Source organism: Gambusia affinis, linkage group LG08, assembly GCF_019740435.1.
Source record: "Gambusia affinis linkage group LG08, SWU_Gaff_1.0, whole genome shotgun sequence".
Classification (NCBI taxonomy): domain Eukaryota; kingdom Metazoa; phylum Chordata; class Actinopteri; order Cyprinodontiformes; family Poeciliidae; genus Gambusia; species Gambusia affinis.
In genome coordinates, this window is record NC_057875.1 from 25,383,874 (window position 1) to 25,402,024 (window position 18,151).

Below are 18,151 nucleotides of genomic sequence, written 5' to 3' on the forward strand. Positions count from 1 at the left end.
CAAGCCCTCCCATAAATTGGTGTTATGTTTTAGAGATGATCCACGACAGGTACCAGGATTCTCTGCACTGTCGAAAAAACAACTATGATCACGTTTTTTTTTTTTTTTTAAAAACACCCACATTTGCTGTTTTCAATAACAAATCAGGGCTAGCGATTTACAGCGTTCTCTTTATGTGAATGTTATAGATGAATTCAAGAAAGAAATGGGGTTCAAGAAAATATGACCTTTATTTGATAAAAGAAAGACAATTAGAAATTCTGAAGTTAAATAAAATAGTTTACATATACTTCTGTAAATGGACACTTTCCCTTTTTTTACATTTTGACATGCTTCCTGTGTCCAACGTCATCTTGATATTTTCTAGAGAATCTTGTCCTGATACAAGAAACCAACAAAGGACCAAATTAACAACTGGACTAAAAGTAGTCTGGGTTCAGACTTTGTGTCTCCCTCTGTGCGGTCGGCGCGGTCCGAGCCAAAGGACTTGTTCTAATAATAAGGAGTTAAAGAAAAAAGAGAAATGAGCAATCTGCCAAGTTCATACTTTGCAATACCTTAAATCTTTGAGACAAATCTTTTTGGGGTTATCACTCCAGATTCTCCATGTACATTATGCCACATATGAAACAATAGGCGTCCCAGTTTTACTTTAGTCTCTGCCATTTCTTTTTTTTTTTTTTAAACAAAAAAAAACCTCAAATCTACTTTACCTTTGGCAAGCGAGAGGCTGAGCCGGATAGGCCGGAGGGGCAGGGTCAGCATGTAAATGATGAGTTTTATTGGGAGGAAGTGAGTAAACCGAGACCACCAGCTGCTTGGGTCGCGATTATGCTGGCAGGCCTCACGCAGCACTAACATGTGGAAACACAATCAAAACGCAAATTTTATGGTCTGCTCCAGAAGACATTTGAAATATATTATCTTCATTTTGTTTCAGTCTGTGACCTCATGCTGCTCAGAGTAGTAGTTTGTATTCAAAAAGATATTAAATCTAACTTTATTTTAGCCCCGCAAGCTACGGATACAAATTAATCGATTTGTGACTAGATGTTGATTAACGGTTTATTAGATTAAAATTAGCGCCAACGATTGACTAATGGGTTAGACCGTCTTTTAGTGTTGTGGTTTGGCCGCCATCCAGCAGGGGGCGCTGCTGGTCGTCCACAAGCGGAGCCAGTTATAGAAACAAAGATAGCGGCGATACTACAACGGGAAAGAGAAACAGTCCAGAGTGGTGTGGGATACAAGACCCACTTTACGCGGTTCGGTTTTGAAGTAAATGAAATTGACGAGGTCCTTAAGTTATCAACTTAATAGCGCTCGTTCAGCCGAGCTACACGATGGAGTGATGTCGACTTCGGAGGGCCGAACACAGAAAAAAATGTACCATGATATAAAAAGACATGATGACAATAAGCACGGTTGAGTTTGAGGACTGTGTTAGTTCAATAATGTGACGACACCACAATTTTTCTGTTTACTCAGCCAGTACTTAACACAGCTGGCACACAAAAAAAATTTATAGAATGATGTGCTTCTTTTTTAAACTAGGCAAATGAAAAATTTAGCCCTTCATGTTTTGGAAAGACATGAAGGCATCAATGCCTTTATTGATGCAAGAAAAAAACTGGAGTTTTTGTGGCCACTTATCAATTACTCGTTAGTCGATGGATAGGAGCAATCAACTTTAGACAAACTGATTAATCGATAACTTGCATCCCTACTGCTGTCAGGACCTATAGGGTTTGTTTCCACTCTGACCTTCCTGGATGCTGGGCGGGAGGCTGTGGGTGACTTTGTGGCTGAGCTGTGTCTGCTCCTCCTCCTGAGGGTTTCCTTCTTTGCACAGCAGCATCTTCCTCAGCCTGGCCTCTTCTGCATTAGCCCGCTCTTTTCCACGCTCACGGCAAGCAGGTGTGGTCCAGCCTTTCCCAAGCAATAAACTCCGAGGGATGTGCTTCGCACCGAGCAGATCTAAATTCATAAATACTTGACTGGCGATGTATATAGGCCTGACTTTGCAGACGGCAATAAAATAAAGGTTTTAAAGACCTGCTGTGAGTGAGGATGGAAGTGGGAATGCTCACCCCTTTCTTTCAAGAAACGAAGAGCGTCCATGTAGCCATTGTGGCAGATCTCAGCTAACTTCTGATTGACACAAAAACACAAAGAAGAACTGAAGGTTTTCTCTGTTGCACCTGGTCTGTTCATTGTTATACTTCAAGATTAAAACGTATGAATATGAAACAGAATACACAGATTTGCACATGTAGCGGGGTCTCTATAAAAACAACATCAACCACATTGTTTACAAAAATAATATCGTACAACACTGAATCGGTTTCAAAAAGGTTTTTTTATCTACGTGATGAATGCAAACATATCCAACATGAGTGCTGTTTTTAACATGCCAAACCCGCAGGGGGCAGCATAGCAGAGCTAAAACCTATGTCGGCTAATCAGAATCCTGTTGGGAAATAAAACATGACGCCAGGAGGTTTATTTGCATAGAACTGATGAAAAGGTTGAACCACTTCTAAATTGCGTATTAGAATGTAAAGTTAAGATGATGTCAAAGGAAGTAAGTGGAAAAAGTATTTGTTGCAATCTGTAATGCATTGGAATGTAAAACTCCCGTTTCCCCTCAGGAATTTTCTCAAAAATTCTTTCAGTTTTTATAAATAATCTTTGTTAGTGACGTCAAGCTGAGTTTTCATGTGGACAAAAGACCAAAGCGCATAAAAAGCGTATTGGTTTTAGCCAGATGTCCGTCTACGTCTGAACTGGGCCTAAAAATCACATTTCTTCATTTCCACTCACCTCCAGAGTCGGAGGGAGGAACGAGGTACACACACGGTAGACGTTGCCGGTGTTGACCTGAATGCTCACGTTGCCGTAGTGGGCCTCGAAAAAGTTGAAGGTCCCTTCCTTGGGGCAGATGTCGCTCTCGCCCGAGAAGGGGGCCATGGTGATGGTGTTTCTGTGCTCAAACAGGGGCATGTTGTTGCTCAGAGCTCCATCCACATAGTGCTGGGGAAGCAGAGGTAACTGTGAATCTAGACGACCAGGCACAAAAAGACCTTCCAGGTTTTGTTGAAGTCCGTGCCCAAGTGCTTGATTTCACACATCTGTTGCCATGTAGTTGATTAGAAAATCCTTGAATTCAGGGATTTGGAGGGATGAATAGGTTTGTTAATGTTGGTGTATAAAGTTAATAATGTTATTGCTGGATGGTAATAACCACACATTGCAAAAATACAAAACCTTAAGTATTTTTTCTTTGTCTAGTTGCTAGTGGAAGTATCTTGATACACTCTGAATAAGACAAAACTAATTTACAAGTCAATTTTCAGCAATGTATGAGATTGTTTTAAGTCAACAATTCCTTAATACTGATACAAAAAAACAAGCCAAGATATTTTTTGATGTTAGGTAAAAAAAAAAAAGTGCCAGTAGAACAGCAACTTTTTTTTTAACCAATACTGAGTGATTAGGAGCCTTAAGAAGCTCCTCTATCTTGCCGAAACATTACTTGTAAGTTAGTTTATTTCAGGTGTGCTAAAATATTTGCATTAGACACTAGACAAAAAAAAAAATCTTACCAGGTAAGATTTTGTGTGTTTGCATTGCAGAAACACAAAACCAGTTCTGCGGAGGGTTTCTAGACTTTTCTTCTCCACGACCTGGAAACTGCTGCCTGTAAAACCACTTTCCAAAAAAGTGGATCTCCTGTGTTTTTGTATTTCAACTTTACAGTTCCTGTGAATGGGGGTTGCTGTGGTGGCGCAGGGGCAAAGCACGACCCACTTATTGAGACCTTAGTCCTCGTGGCGGTGGTCGCAGGTTCGAATCCCAGCCTGGTGACATTTGCCGCATGTCTTCCTCTCTCATTACCCAGTTTCCTGTCAAACTACTTTCAAATAAAGGCCACCAGAACCAACAAAACCTTTATAAAAAAAAAAACCCAAACTGATTCAGTAAATGCTTGTGCTTAAACTATTTTTTTTGCTTTCAAATTAATTTTCCCAAGTTGATTTTCTCATTTTTGTTGCCGATTTGTTTATGAAATGTTTTTTGACTTGAAACACTGTTGCTGCTGAGTTAAGTTAACTTGAGTTTATCCCACGTGTGAAAACAATGCAGAGGAAACAAACTCACCACTCCGTGGTACGACGGCGCTTTAAAGCCACAGTAGACGGGAAAAAAGCAGCTGCACATGAGTACCTGTGAGGAGAAGCACAATCACTGCGGCTAACTAAAACTACATTTCTATTTTTGCACTACTTTGTGAGTAATCGGTTTGATCTGCTCTCGTTTTGCCGTGAGTCATACAACTACGGACAGTTCTAACCTGAATGAGCTCCTCTCTAGTGTCAAACTTCGACACTAGAACATTCTGCCCGTCCGCCAGTCTGGTGAGGGACACGCAGAGCCTCCCTGACGCCCGCAGGTGGGCATCCTGCGGAAGCTTCTCCAGCAAAGAGAGCCGCACCGTCTGCAGCATCCTGAAGGTCGGGTGGAAAACTCCCAGAGTGTGTTTTCTGGCCTCCTTTGCCAGGTTTAAGATGCAGAAACACAGCTGTTCTGAGGAGGGAGAGAGGTTGAGACTTCATAAATTACAGTAAAGCTGAGGCATGCAACTGTAATATATTGTTGTTGTTTTTACATATTTTTTAAAACTTGGATGGTATGAGACAGATGATGTGTGGGGGGGAACAAAAAAACTAACAAATCAAGTTACTCTGCCTACTCCTAGAGCTAATCAGAAACTACCAATGGAGGGCACACACAACCAGGGGAGGGTCTTAGCGCTGTCAATCACTCTTTCTCTACTACAGTGCAGCTGGTTCACCACAACACAGCCCATCATAAATGCTAATGCTAGTCAGCATGTCCACCAATGATGTGTGGATAAACGGTTTTCCTGTTGCTTCTCTTCCACAAGGCATTTAGCAGCGCCAAAAAGAGGTTGATTGACAGCGACAAGACCCTCCTCCTGGCTCTGATTGGCTGTTTCTGACCGGAGAGGTGCATTAGTAGGGAGAAGCTGTAGGAGCTGGACATTTTCACAGATTATCTGTCTGATAATCATGCAGTAATGGTGGCAGTTTTAACAAATATGTAAAAAACAAACAAACAGATAAACACTTTTTTACAGTCTTGTTTACAAAATCTTTTTGTGACGTGATAAATCTTTAACCAACCCACTGACTGGATTCACCTGCTGTTGTGAATGCAGTGTTTTGCTTTGATTCACTTCCGTTATCTCTGAATATGATGTGAACTATGGAATTTGCCCTCACATTTTCCCCCTGGGCTCAGAGCCGCCTACAGCATGAAGAACACTTGATTTAAGGTAACGCAGAACTGGAAAGGTATCAGAAAGTCTTTACTTTAGATCTGAATGATGGCATCGCGTGAAACCTTCTGATACACCACAGTTGGATTATTTTTATTTTTAAAAAGTCCATTTCTATTGAATATATGATGACTCGGTTTATGGAGGACTCACCAATGGGAATCCCCACAGCCAGGGCTGCTGCCACCAGACAACCAGAGGAGGCCCCCCCGAACTTAGAGGCTCCGTGCAGCAGCTGAGGGACCCGCTCCAGGATGCAGCTCAAAGCGCCGACGTAGTAGATGCTCCTAAATCCACAGCCTGCGAAAGAGATGTTCCACTCTGAGGACAGGTCCACCATTCTCCCTCCGTCTCCCATTCAGCAGAACTCAAACCATTCTCATCTCCCGATCCTTTGCGGGGATCCCTACGCCGCAGCTGATTGCATCTGGATTCCCCGCTGGGCTGAAGAAACATGCGCTATCTTGAAGGGGCGGGGCTTAGCAGGAAAACAGGAAAAAAGTACGACCCACTCGCTCACCTCCCCACACACACACACGCACACACATCACTAGTGATCAAAACAGCTGAATGGCATGTGACCCTGCTCTACTTAGCCCTGTATCAGCCCCAGCTGCGTCACATAAGAAGACCTGGCTTTTTAAATAACAATATCCTGTGAAAGCCTGGGTGTTTTTCTACTATATTTGAACGTTTATTAAAATATTAATTAAAAATATAACCTGTACGATAGAATCCAAAATATTTTTTTCTGTAAATTCCTTTAATATGCAATAAAAGGAGCAGCACTTTACAAGGTGGCATCGAATTTAATGAAGAATAAGAATAAAGATTTATTAGTAGCTACTTTATCCTAAATGACTCAGACTTTTATCAGTATTGGGATATTTCTAATAATAAATGCTATTTGATTCATTTCAACAATTGGTAGTATTATGTAAAAAAATTTAATAAAAAAAATTCGACTTTTTTGAGATTTACATCATCTTATACTGTTATTCACTGAGGGTGATTGACAGCATTAAGACCCGCCTCCTGGCTCTGATTGGTAGATTGTTTTTCGGACTGTCTCTTACCAAACTGTCACAACATAGTTTCAACAAAAAATATTTTTATAAAAGTTATATAAAGAAAATCTTGAGATACTTTTTGATAGAATCATCATAAAATCAGGGTTACTACTTAAGTGCAAAATAATAATAACAATAATAATAAAAGAGTAAGTACGCTGCAGCGACAAAACTCTGCATCTTCAGGTTATTTGGGGTCTGACGTTTGCTCCGATCCCAAATTTCGGAGCAGACCCAGCGCTGTGCATACGCCCCAGCCTCTCCCCTCAGCTGGAGGGGATTTCACGCCGGGCGCGCTTTCTGGACCCTCAGGGAAAAGATTCACTTCTTCTTCTCTGTCCCACAAGTGCAGGTCAGACGGAAGGCTTGAGCACCTGTGCAGTCGTGGTGGCCTGAGGGGAAAAGAGAGAGAGAGAAAAAAAACACATCCAGAAACTCTTAATGATTTACTTAGCTACAGTTTGGCTTTACAAAGGTAACGTGAGGTCATTTAGACTCCGCAGTGTAAAAATGTTTCGTTCATGGAATATCTGACAGCGCCACGGGACGGTCAAAGTTTTATTCATGGGAGTAATAAATCTTATCTGTTCTTCAAAACACCAATAAGAGTCTGATTACTTATGAACAACTGAAGGTGGAAGTGACTTCATTCATTGATCTGCCTACCTGGTTTTATATTCCAACTTTTCCTTCAAAGTTTGTTTGCTTGCATCCGTGCCGAAGAGCCACCTCATGTCCCTCGGGACATTGGGAATCCAGCCCCTCACTCTGGAAGAAGCAGCCAACATGTCAGAGAGTTATTCAGATATTTAGATAAAGGAAGAGTCTCTGATCTTCTGTTAGAATAAAAGTCAATATTTGTTTTAAACTTACGGAAATCTATGGAACCAACAAACAGCTTGGCAAATTTTTTTATCCTCAAAGCTGGGTGTATTTTATAGGGACAGAAGGCTGGTGAGTTTAAGCAATAAGGTCAAAATTCAGGGACAACCCCACGCAGGGGTTGTGAGGGGCCGTGGCCCCCTCCTGAAAAATGTGCACCACGCCTCTGGCTCTTCCAGAGAATCATGTTTAGGTTACAAAAAGGCATACAGAGTCACCGTCTTCAATCGTAACAAACGTAATACACAGATCATAAATTTATATAATTAAAAATAACATTTAAAAATGTATGAATAGAAATTAATTCATTTAAAAAATGTCAAGATTGTAACCCAGTTGGTTGGATCATTCTTCACAGAATGCTACTTTAAAACATACAAGAAAACAAAGCAAGCAATCACCTTCATATTACCTGAAATGAACATCTGTTGGCTAAGAAAATGCAAAAAGCTTTACTTTATTTAAGTTTTCTCGTCATTGTGTTTTCCATTTTTTAAAAGTTTTTTTTTTTCCAGCTCTAGACTCTTGACAGTATTTACCGGGCAAGAAATGGATGCAGAGAGAAAAGATGAAGACAACCAGAAAACATATATGTACGCATATTCTATATTCCTATGGCACAAGGACAACAAGAAAAAAATATAATAGTTGCGTTGAAAGCTTTTAGGGTGACAGATTGACTTTAGGGTGGTACCTCTGAGCCACGGAGTGGGCGGAGTCAAAGGGCAGATAAGATGTCACCTTCTTGGGAAGGTACTCAGTCATGTGAGTCAACAGGCCCCCAGCAGTGTGAGTCTCCCTGCAGGCTTTACATAAAACTGAAACAAATACAAGGAAACAGATGAGCTGAATACAACTGGGTCAGATTTAAAGGTTAGATTTCTTTTGCCCTTTCAAATCCAATAGATTTCCTTTGTATTAAAGAAGTAAAAGTTTCAGCAGCTGTTACCGCTCTGAAGTTCAGCTGGCAGGTTCTGTATGAGTTTCGGATCGAGCCACGGGTGATCTCTCTGAACTGACTTTTCTCCTCCGGGTGAGTCCTTCGCCTGGTCACAGCAGACACGCTCTGTCGCACTGGCCTCCACACTCCTCAGGGGAGACTCGCCGCTGATCAGGTCTGAGAAAACGAAATGTTCACAAACTGATCTCTAGTTTATGCTCTACCAAATGAGGAGTTAAACACTCCTCTTCTGTGCACATGATTATTTTTGCAAGAAAACAAGAAACGGATCCTCACTGTTTTCTTGCAGGAAGCGAAGTGCGTCCATGTAGCCGTTCTGGCAGATTTCAGCCATTGCCTGCAAGTTGGAAGAGCAATTGGAACAGATTTGGATTGGATCCCTTCTATTCTATGAAATACAGGACATTACATGTTGTTTATACAGTGTTTATACAGAAAACATCAGCACCTCTTTTTTGTGTGACATTACAAAAAAGTGACTACACTAGATATACAAATTTATAACATTTGCTCAAAAAAATTATAAAAAACCTTTAAGTTAAACAGATACACAAAAGCATCCACAGACGTGACAGCCCTTAGCTAAAGTTAGCATAAATGCCATCATTATTATGTTAGCTTATATTAGCATTATACCTAATAGTAAATCAATCCATTCAGCAAATCAATTTTAGTAAGTAAAAATTAGCTAAACAGCTAATGTTAGCATATATGCTATCATTATTATGTTAGCTTACATTAGCATTACGGCTAACAATAAATCAAGCCATTCAGCAAATGAATTTTAGTAAGTAAAAATTAGCTAGGCAGCTAATATTGGTGTATATGCTATCATTATGTTAGCTTATATTAGCATTATAGCTAACAGTATCAATCAATTTAGTAAATCAACTCCAGTAAGTGAAAATTAGCTAAAAAGCTAATGTTAGCTTAAATGTCATCATTATATTGGCTGGCTTCCATTCAATAAGTCAACTTTAGGTTTCGACTCAAAATTAGTGAGGAAACTAATGTTAGCTTAAATGCTATCATTATGTTACTCTGCAGGACAAATTGCCCAGTAGGCCAAACGGAGAGTGAGAGACTTATAAATTACTCAGAGTAGAGCGATGATACATGGCCAATGATGCCACTCATAAAATCCGATTTAAATTTAATCCGACTGAACATTTCTGGGAAAAGCTAAAAATGGCTGTCTGCCATCATTGCCGAGCTAGCCTAAATGAGGTTAAGAGGATCTGCAGCGAGCAATCTGAGAAAAATCCCCTAAAATAAATGTGCTAGCTTTTACAGAAGCACCATGAAAATTTAAGGCCGTGGCTGCTTTCAAAGATCATTTAAAATATTAAGCCAACACTGTGAATTATGCAAGTGATATTTTCTCAGATTTTCTTAAATGGTCAATGCAAATGATAGTCAGTATAATTTTCAAGTCATGAACTATTACAGTATAAATCAAATTTTACTGAACAAAGCTCTCCATGAGAACAGTGTTTGTTTCAAAAGTAAAAAACTCAAAATGCACTGTTCCAAATTATTATGCACAGCAGATTTTCTAAACGTTTTATGGATTATAAAGAACTGCAAACGGTCATTCTTTGAATGTGCAGCATTAAGAGGTCACATGTACTAAAATAAAAAACTATTTCAATCAAAAACATCTTAACAGACAGAGTTACATGATAACATAGAACCTTCTTTGATATCACAGCTCAATTCTTGATCCATTGAACTTGTGAGTTTGTGGAAAGTTTCTGCTTGAATTTCTCTGCATGATGTCAGAATATCTTCCCAGAGCTGCAGTTTTGATATGAACTGGATTCCACCCTCAGATCTTCTGCTTCCTTACTTGAAACCTGTGGCCTGCTTAATAATGTGGAACATCCTTCTTAAGTAGATTTTCTTTAATTGAGCTCACCAGACAAAATAATCAGCCAGCTCTCGGAAATTAATTACACTGATTCAAAGAGCCCAGACACACAATACCATCTATAAATGTAATAGCACAACAAAAATGTACTTTTTATGACACTTAAATCCAATTTGCATAATAATTTGGAACATGTTGTATTCTGTTCTGTTTAGATGTCAGTCAAAGTTCAGTCTACTAAGGTTTCCTCCGGGAGGAAGGAGAAGCTGTATCTCACCTCAGCCTCTGGGGGGAAGAAAGTGCTGGTGACCCTGTACAGGTTCTCCGAGTTGACCTGGATGCTGACATTGTTGAAGCGCACCTGGTGGAAGGTGAGTGTGCTCGCTCGGGGGCAGAGGTCACTCTCGCCAGCATACGGAGAGATCGTGATTGTTCTTCCCAGCTGACAGCGGGGCAGGTTGTCACTAACGGCGCCATCCACATAATACTGAGAGGAATGAAAACTCACCTAGTAAGTGGACTTAATGCAGCTGCTGTATTTGTTATAGTAAAAATCTGCATCACTGACATTAATAGGATCAATTTGGTTCATTTGACAACATTTCTACACTTGGTGTTTTTCAGGGTGGAATGATTATACGGCAAAAAATGTTACTGATCTTTTAAAGTTAGAATTAGATGCACAAGTTGAATCATCTATCCGAGACGGGGGCGGCCCAAGTATTTTTGGGGCCCTGAGCAGCTTTTCATTTTCGGGCCCCCTCATACCTGAAAATATTAAGCTACTCTATGTGTAGCATACCTACTATCATTAACATCATTTGTAATTAGCTTACATTATACCCTTGTTATTATAGCTACTGATTTTTATTGTACAGAAGCAGTAAGCAAAAAAATTATTTTGGATTTTGAGTTGCATTGTAGTATTTAAGTGTGAAACAGTATTTTAGTTATTTACAAAATTACATCAGCTGATAAACACAAAATTTATAGTAAACAAATTCACAAATTTGATGTCTTATATTCCCCAAAGTGGCAGCCAAAACAGCAGGAAGAGATTAATTATTTGTGCACCAGCTATAAAAACAATAGAAAATTAGTTTTTTCATGTGCGATAGCATTTAGCAATGTACTATCCAATGTTATTTTAAATATACAGACATACAAAATCATGCAACCTTGTTGCTCTTGGTGGGCCCCCTGGTGGTGCGGAGGACCTAGGCAGCTGCTTACCTCGCATATGCCTTGGGCCGAATTTGATCCCAGCTTCCAGGATTCATTCATAATGTAATATGAATCAAACCTGATCAGATGTAGCGGTAGCTTTTTGTTTAAGGAGTGTGATTTGTCAAGTGTTGCAGGTGGAGGTTTGCTAGTTCACTCACCACTCCGCGATAAGTGGGCGGAACAACACCACAGTAGAGCGGCACAAAGCAGCTGCATATGAGGGCCTGGAAAAATCAAGTTTTCAGTGGCTTAAACACAATTTAACCCAAAAACAGTCGTGGTTTTGTCTCCCACTTTTTAACCTAAACTTTACATCACACGTCAAAATGCCTAAAGTACATTTTTAATATAATTCTGACTCATGAAAATCAACTATTCCTACACTACCAGCGTCATCCATATATTTACCTGAATGAGATCCTCTCTGCTGTCGAACTGGGACACCAGCAGGTTCCTCCCGTCAGAGACTCTGGTCAGGGACAAGCTGAGCTTCCCGGACACTCGGAGGTGAGCGTCCTCTGGGAGCTTCTCCAGCAGCGACTCCTGCACCAGCTGCATAGGTTGTAAGCCGGGTGCAGGGGCCCCAGTCTGTGCTTCCTGGCCTCTTTGGCCATGTGCATCAAATCAGTGCAGCATTTATCTGCGCACACATCAAAGCACAGCAATCAGACACTGCGCAATTTGTCACGCAGCAGCCACTAACTTTAGAATACAGGAGAAATGTCGTAGGGTTGGGAAAGTCAGATGTAACAGCTGTAAAGTGGCAGGCAGTCAAGGCATGTAGGTTGACTAAAAAGTAAAAAACAAACAAACAAACAAAAAAAACAAATATAAAAAACAAAACTACGAGTAACACACTGTACAGTGAAGACAAAATCACAAAATAAAATACTGTTAAGTTATCAAAAATAGTGTATAACAGATCCTTTTAAAAATGGTACAAAATTTAAGATCTGCAAATAACAGAAGAAATTTAAACTGAGAAAAATTGAGCAAATGCTAACAGGGATGTAAACATTTATTGAGTTTGTTGGAAAGTGATGATTATAGTCCAGCAGCCTATAATCATCACAGATAAAGAGCTTTATCACATTATCTGTCATAAAGCTCCTTTGTTGCCCTGTGACAGACTGGCGACCTGTCCAGGGTGAACCCCGCCTCTCGCCCGGAACGCAGCTGGAGAGGAACCAGCAACCCTCCTGACCCCATTAGGGAAGAAGGGTGTACGAAAATGGATGGATGGAAGCTCCTTTGTGTTATAAGGTAAGATCTGCTAGTTGTATTGCTATAAGTTTATCCTAAATGCTTGTATATTCTATGTGGGCCACACACACACACACACACACACACACACACACACACACACACACCCACACACACACACACACACACACACACACACACACACACACACGAAATTGTTTTGCTGCAGCTGCATGGGAACTAGACTGTCTCTCCTGATCCCTGGTATAAAACTCATGTGTTGACTCTGCCTTGGGAAGCTTTTCATTCAGAGCTTCTTTATTATTGACTGTCTTATAAGCTCCCTATATTGTGCACAATATACAAATAAACTTGACTGAGTGATTTCATCTAACAGTGCTTGGAAAATTTTAATTTATTTTTTCACAACAGCTCTTAGGCTCTACTAGCCTGTTATGGTAGGAGTGTATTTTAGTATATTTTATGTGATATTTGAAAGCTAAGTTGCACAAAGTGGAAGGACGAATGATATATAATTTGATCTGAAAACTTTGGGATGCTTTCATGTTTAGCTTCTTTCAATCTAATAATCCTAAGAAGGTTACACTTTATAAAGCTGGTCAGATATGGTAAAAATACCCTTTACAAAATAAATACAAACTGCTATCTGTGGCAAAAAAACAAACAAACTAACACTTCACTGAATGAACTATTAGCTGGAAGAGACAGACCCCATAATGACTTGTAGCTCTTATTTTTGCAAAAGGAGCTTCTGCACGTTTCACAGGTTTATTTGTAAAACATTTTTAAAAACCGGAGGCTGTGGATCTGTTTATATTGCAAAAAGCTGCACGATGTTGTCAATTGGCTCCTCATAAGTAAATATAACTAAACAGAGATTAACCATTCTAGTTAGGAAGCCTTTGAGTCAAAAATATCTTTGGCAAAACACAATAAATATGGCAAAAAGGAGTTTAAATCCAAAAATATTCCTCCATGTGCCTTTCCAACCAGGTAATGATTTCTAAATCCATTCTAAACATTTACAGTGAATGTGGTAGACGTCATAAAGTAGGTATAGAAGGTTTGTAATAGTTTGGAAAATGAATTGAGTTGAAAAATATTTTTGTTGCCATTACAGATTTATCTCAGTAGTTCAGCGTGGTGAATAAAATCCACGCAGAACTATCTAATAAATCAAGAGATTGTATATTTTTTCACTTTTTCTTGACTTGATCAATAAATGAACAGAGGAGAATCCCCACTCACCCAGGGGGATTCCCAGAGTGATAATGGCGGCCATCAGGGCCCCTGCAGAGGCTCCGTAGATTTTCGAGGCATCTCGAATAAAGCGAGGAAACCGTTCGAGGATACAGCCGATGACCCCGACGTAATAAATTCCCATAAACCCGCATCCTGCAAAGGAGATGCTCCACCCTTCATTCGGGTCAAACATTTCCTAAAAACGCTCCCTTCCGACAAAAACCTCCAGGTTACAACCGGGAGAGTTAAAATCCAACCTAGTGAAATGCTCAACCAGGTGTCAACCTTTGGATGTCACCTGTAATCACCTGCAATCAGCATCCAAAGGTTGAAAGAGCAAGTCCAGCTTTGAGCGCGTTGTGTGACCTGTTCCTATTGGCCGAGTAACGTCACGTGGTTTTTATTGATTCAAGCGCAAGAGCTGCGAACCCTGCGCGTTTTACCTCCGGACTTTTCAGAGTGTTAACTTCATTCCCCCGCCCCACCACCCAAGATGATCATCCCTGTGGTGGATTTTAGCGTCTACAACCTGAGCAAGAAAGATGCCACCGGCGAGGAGCTGCAGAGTCTCAGCCAGGAGCTGAAAACCGCATTTTCTCAAGTCGGGTTCGTTTTTCTTAAAAACTCTGGGATTTCGCAAGAGGAGGTGAATCCAGCTGAGAACACTGGCTCGAAACAGCTCTGTCCGCATCCTCCAACGTGAAATATGCATTTTATATGTGGCGTGCCTTTTAATAGGTGGAGCGTGTCATGGAGTCATCGAAGAGGTTTTTCCTGCAGCCAGAAGAGCTGAAGAAGCGATTCAGCAGGAAGAGCTTCCCAAACAACCCCAACCACGGCTGGGTGTCCATGGAAGCCGAGAGGTAGGCCATCCAGATACAAGATAAGATAAGAAAGACACGACAAAAAAAAAAGAAAAAAAAGAGAGAGACATTGATATGAATTTAAAAAAAGTTTTAATCCCAAACTTCGTGTGCACGTTTTCGTGATTTGATGTGACAAACCAACCCGGTGTAGTGCGCAACTGTAGAATAGAGGAAGAGGGGAGGGAAATACAAGGCTTTAACTTAAAAAAAATAAATAAATAAATAAAAAAATCTGAAAAGTGTGGCTTGCTTTTGTATCCCACATAAAACCCACTAACTTCTGTTTGAATCCGGCTTTGTTTGAGAACACTTGTGTGGAAAAAAAATAAAGTTAAAAATAAAAGACCAAGGGTAGAGCTCTGAAGTACGCTCTTGGTCAAGACAGTGTGCATGCTACAGGTTTTACATTTTTAATTGTGTAAGGCTATCACATAAAATCCTTAAAAAAAAAAAACAAAAAAAAACAAACAAACGTAGACATTTGTGTTGGTCACGTGGAAAAGTTCAAGACTGATTTTTAATCCAGATTAATACTTTCACAGGTTGAATCCCAGCCAGCCTGGAGACCTAAAGGAGGCATTTAACGTGGCATCATTTCACCCCGACATAGTAATGACTCACTTAATATTTTGTTCAGCTTGCTTCTCTGTGAAATTGCAGGCGCAAACTTTGGAAAACGCAGCATTTCAGGTCAATGCAAAATCTTCTGGACAAGCTAGCCAGTTGTCGTCTGTTCTGCAGAAATGGCCGTTGTCAGACGCCGTGAGGGATTTCCGAGAGATCCACACAGCGTTCTTCCAGCGCTGCAAAGAGCTGAGTCTGCGGGTGCTGAGGGTGATGGCCCAGAGCCTGAGTCTAGACCCAGACGTATTCCTAAATGCGCATCAATTCATAGGAAGTAGGTTCTTCATTCTCTCAGTGCTTTGGTGGACAATGGAGTCGGTGGAAATGGTGCACTTCATAAAAAATCATGAAACTCGCTCAGCAGGATGTACATACGACGGCGTATTAGGGTCATTACAGGTAGACAAAAAAAAAAAAAAGAGGATTAAATTTCCACCGAAAATTCAAGATTTGCAATTGAGCTCAGACATTTTCTAGAAATACTTGGACATTTCTGAGACTAAAAAGCTGAAAATTTGCAAGAAAAAGCTCAAAAATTTGGAGATTAATCTCTAGTTTGAGGAAAAAAATCGCAAATATTCGACAGTTTGAAAAGTTGCAGCATTTTTGACCTCAAACTAAGAAATGTCCAAGTTTTTCTAGAAAATTTCTGAGATTGAAAAGCTGAAGATTTGCTAGAAAAGTCAAAAATGTTGAGATTGATCTCAGAAACTTTCAAGAAAAAAACTCAGAAATATGAGTTTGAAAATTCAAAAAATTTGATACAAAAACTATTAATCTCAAATATGTTTGAGGAAAAAAAACCCAACCATTTTTGACATTTGGAAATTTTCTAAGTTTCAAAACTCTAAAACGTTCCACTTTTGAAACTCATAGATTTCAAAAATCTGTGTAGAAACTTTCTGCAATCGAGCTAAATATTTCTGAGTTTTTTTCTAGCAAACCATCAACTTTTCAAACTCAGAAATTTCTCAAAGATTTCTTGGAATTGTTTTTTTTTTCTTTTTGACAGAAATTTACTCCTGCTTTTTTTTCTGCGTACACTGGCCCCGATATGCCGTCGTATGTCTGAATCGTCTGAGCTGACATGCATTTAGAGAGCTGCTGTGTCTCCTGCAGCCGATGAGAACGGCACAACGCTGCGTTCTCTCTACTACCCTCCACTGAAGAGTGAGACGGCGAAGGAAGGTCAGCTGCGATGTGGGGAACATTCCGACTACGGAAGCATCACTCTGCTTTTCCAGGGCTCTGAGGGTCTGCAGGTAATTGCAGGGATTAATATTGAAATGTATCTATTTTTACCCCAAAGAAGTTGTAGCTCTTTTCTTGACATCTCCCTTTGACTTATGGAAACGGATTTAGATCATTTATTTTTTTATTTTACTGAAGTATTTCATTCGTTTTTAGTCATGTTACGCATCTTATTCCAGGTTTGCACGCGTTCAGGTGAATACATCTCGACTCCTAATATCCCTGGAACCGTCCTGGTCAACGTCGCTGACCTGATGCAGCGCTGGACGAGTGATCAGCTACTGTCTGTGGTAAATTAAAAAGATTTTACATATTTTCTTCTTCTTCAGAGGGTAAAATAAATAAATGTAAAAAAAAAAAATCAAAGCAAGGGTGTCTAAAGAGATGCTCGGGGGTCCATTTACGGACTTTGAAATGACTTCGATGATGCGCCTGGGTCAACATTTGAGAATGCCACAAATTTTGTTCACCTGTCCAGGCGGTTGATGCAGTAAGGACACTTTTAAAAACTAACATTGGTGTAAAATTTTCCTTCATTAACGATCTGTCTTGCGTTGAATTGAATCTTACAGTAAATAAGGCCACAAATATCCAGCCATTTTTCAAAATAAAGGAATATTTTCAAAACAGACCCACTTCATGTTTAAGTTACTGAGAATATACATGCAAGAGCATTTTTTCCAATCTGTAATGATTACCACACATCATTTTCTATTCTTTTTTATTAAAGAATTTTGTATTAAGTGAAAATGAAAAGTTTAATGCTAGCACAACTTGAAAATATACTCAAGAAACCTTAGAGGAAGACTTTTTATTGCTGTGGCAGAAACTCAAACAGAAAAACGTGATCAAGGCCTTCTAGAGCTCTTGTTTCATTCAGTTATACTTTGTACTGTGGGGTACAATGTTTATTGCTGCATTTGTAATTTTATTGGAGCAACGGAGCTGCGGGAAAATATGCAGCGCTTGAAGTTTCAGTCAAAGTAGTTTGCAATATTGCTTTCTGCCTTTTCAGCGTCATCGGGTTTTGCTGCCCCCTGTTGGAGACTCCAGCACTCGCCAGTCTTTGGCTTACTTCGTCCAGCCGGACAACGAGGCCCTAATCACCTGCTGCGACGGCTCAAACAAATATCCTCCCGTCACCGGAGGCGACTACCTTTTACAGCGCTTCAGCGAGTCATACGGAAAGAACTGAAGAAAAGACGCTTACCACTCTGCTCAAACATTGCACAGATGGCAAACCTCTTCATTACGTCATACACAGAGATGGTTTTTACAGGTTTCACCAACTCGGTTAAGACGTTTTAAAATAATTATGAATAGAATTTTTTATATATATACAGACATGTACAAATTTCGTCCAGCCAACTGGCAATAAATAAATACTACTTACCCATGCCATAATATGATGAGAGACGCTAAAAAGCTAGCCAGCTAGCAAGGGCACATCAGCAGCTAGTTAGCAGTAGCCTCAACAGTCTCGAGACACAGAACGCAACGAAGATGTCCGAGTGCGACTCAAACTTTTGCCTGACAGAAAAATCCCCCATTGAAAAAAAATAAATAATCATG

General features: G+C 40.0%; 3 protein-coding genes across 3 annotated transcripts; 1 reads left to right on the plus strand and 2 right to left on the minus strand.

Annotated features, from left to right (window-relative positions):
- Positions 1 to 195: 195 nt before the first annotated feature.
- On the minus strand, positions 196 to 3,385 carry LOC122835869 (patatin-like phospholipase domain-containing protein 2). The gene is made up of 5 exons (XM_044125290.1): positions 2,824 to 3,385; positions 2,091 to 2,151; positions 1,765 to 1,977; positions 714 to 854; positions 196 to 492 (listed from the first exon to the last, which is right to left on the minus strand). The coding sequence occupies exons 1-5, from the start codon at positions 3,001 to 3,003 to the stop codon at positions 437 to 439; spliced, it is 651 nt and encodes a 216-aa protein (XP_043981225.1). The 5' UTR covers positions 3,004 to 3,385; the 3' UTR covers positions 196 to 436.
- Positions 3,386 to 5,538: 2,153 nt separating this feature from the next.
- LOC122835866 (1-acylglycerol-3-phosphate O-acyltransferase Pnpla3-like) lies at positions 5,539 to 14,035 on the minus strand. Its single transcript, XM_044125287.1, is given in 12 exon segments — positions 5,539 to 5,662; positions 5,737 to 5,806; positions 6,636 to 6,824; positions 7,099 to 7,200; positions 8,009 to 8,132; positions 8,264 to 8,431; positions 8,552 to 8,612; positions 10,423 to 10,632; positions 11,531 to 11,596; positions 11,781 to 11,929; positions 11,932 to 12,012; positions 13,845 to 14,035. Coding segments are annotated over 12 exon segments (1,446 nt in total). The 5' UTR covers positions 14,032 to 14,035; the 3' UTR covers positions 5,539 to 5,623.
- A 283-nt stretch (positions 14,036 to 14,318) lies between these two features.
- On the plus strand, positions 14,319 to 18,143 carry si:dkey-10o6.2 (uncharacterized protein LOC100124608 homolog). Its single transcript, XM_044125289.1, has 7 exons — positions 14,319 to 14,484; positions 14,577 to 14,701; positions 15,247 to 15,313; positions 15,446 to 15,602; positions 16,448 to 16,590; positions 16,759 to 16,869; positions 17,595 to 18,143. The coding sequence occupies exons 1-7, from the start codon at positions 14,332 to 14,334 to the stop codon at positions 17,772 to 17,774; spliced, it is 936 nt and encodes a 311-aa protein (XP_043981224.1). The 5' UTR covers positions 14,319 to 14,331; the 3' UTR covers positions 17,775 to 18,143.
- Positions 18,144 to 18,151: the final 8 nt, after the last annotated feature.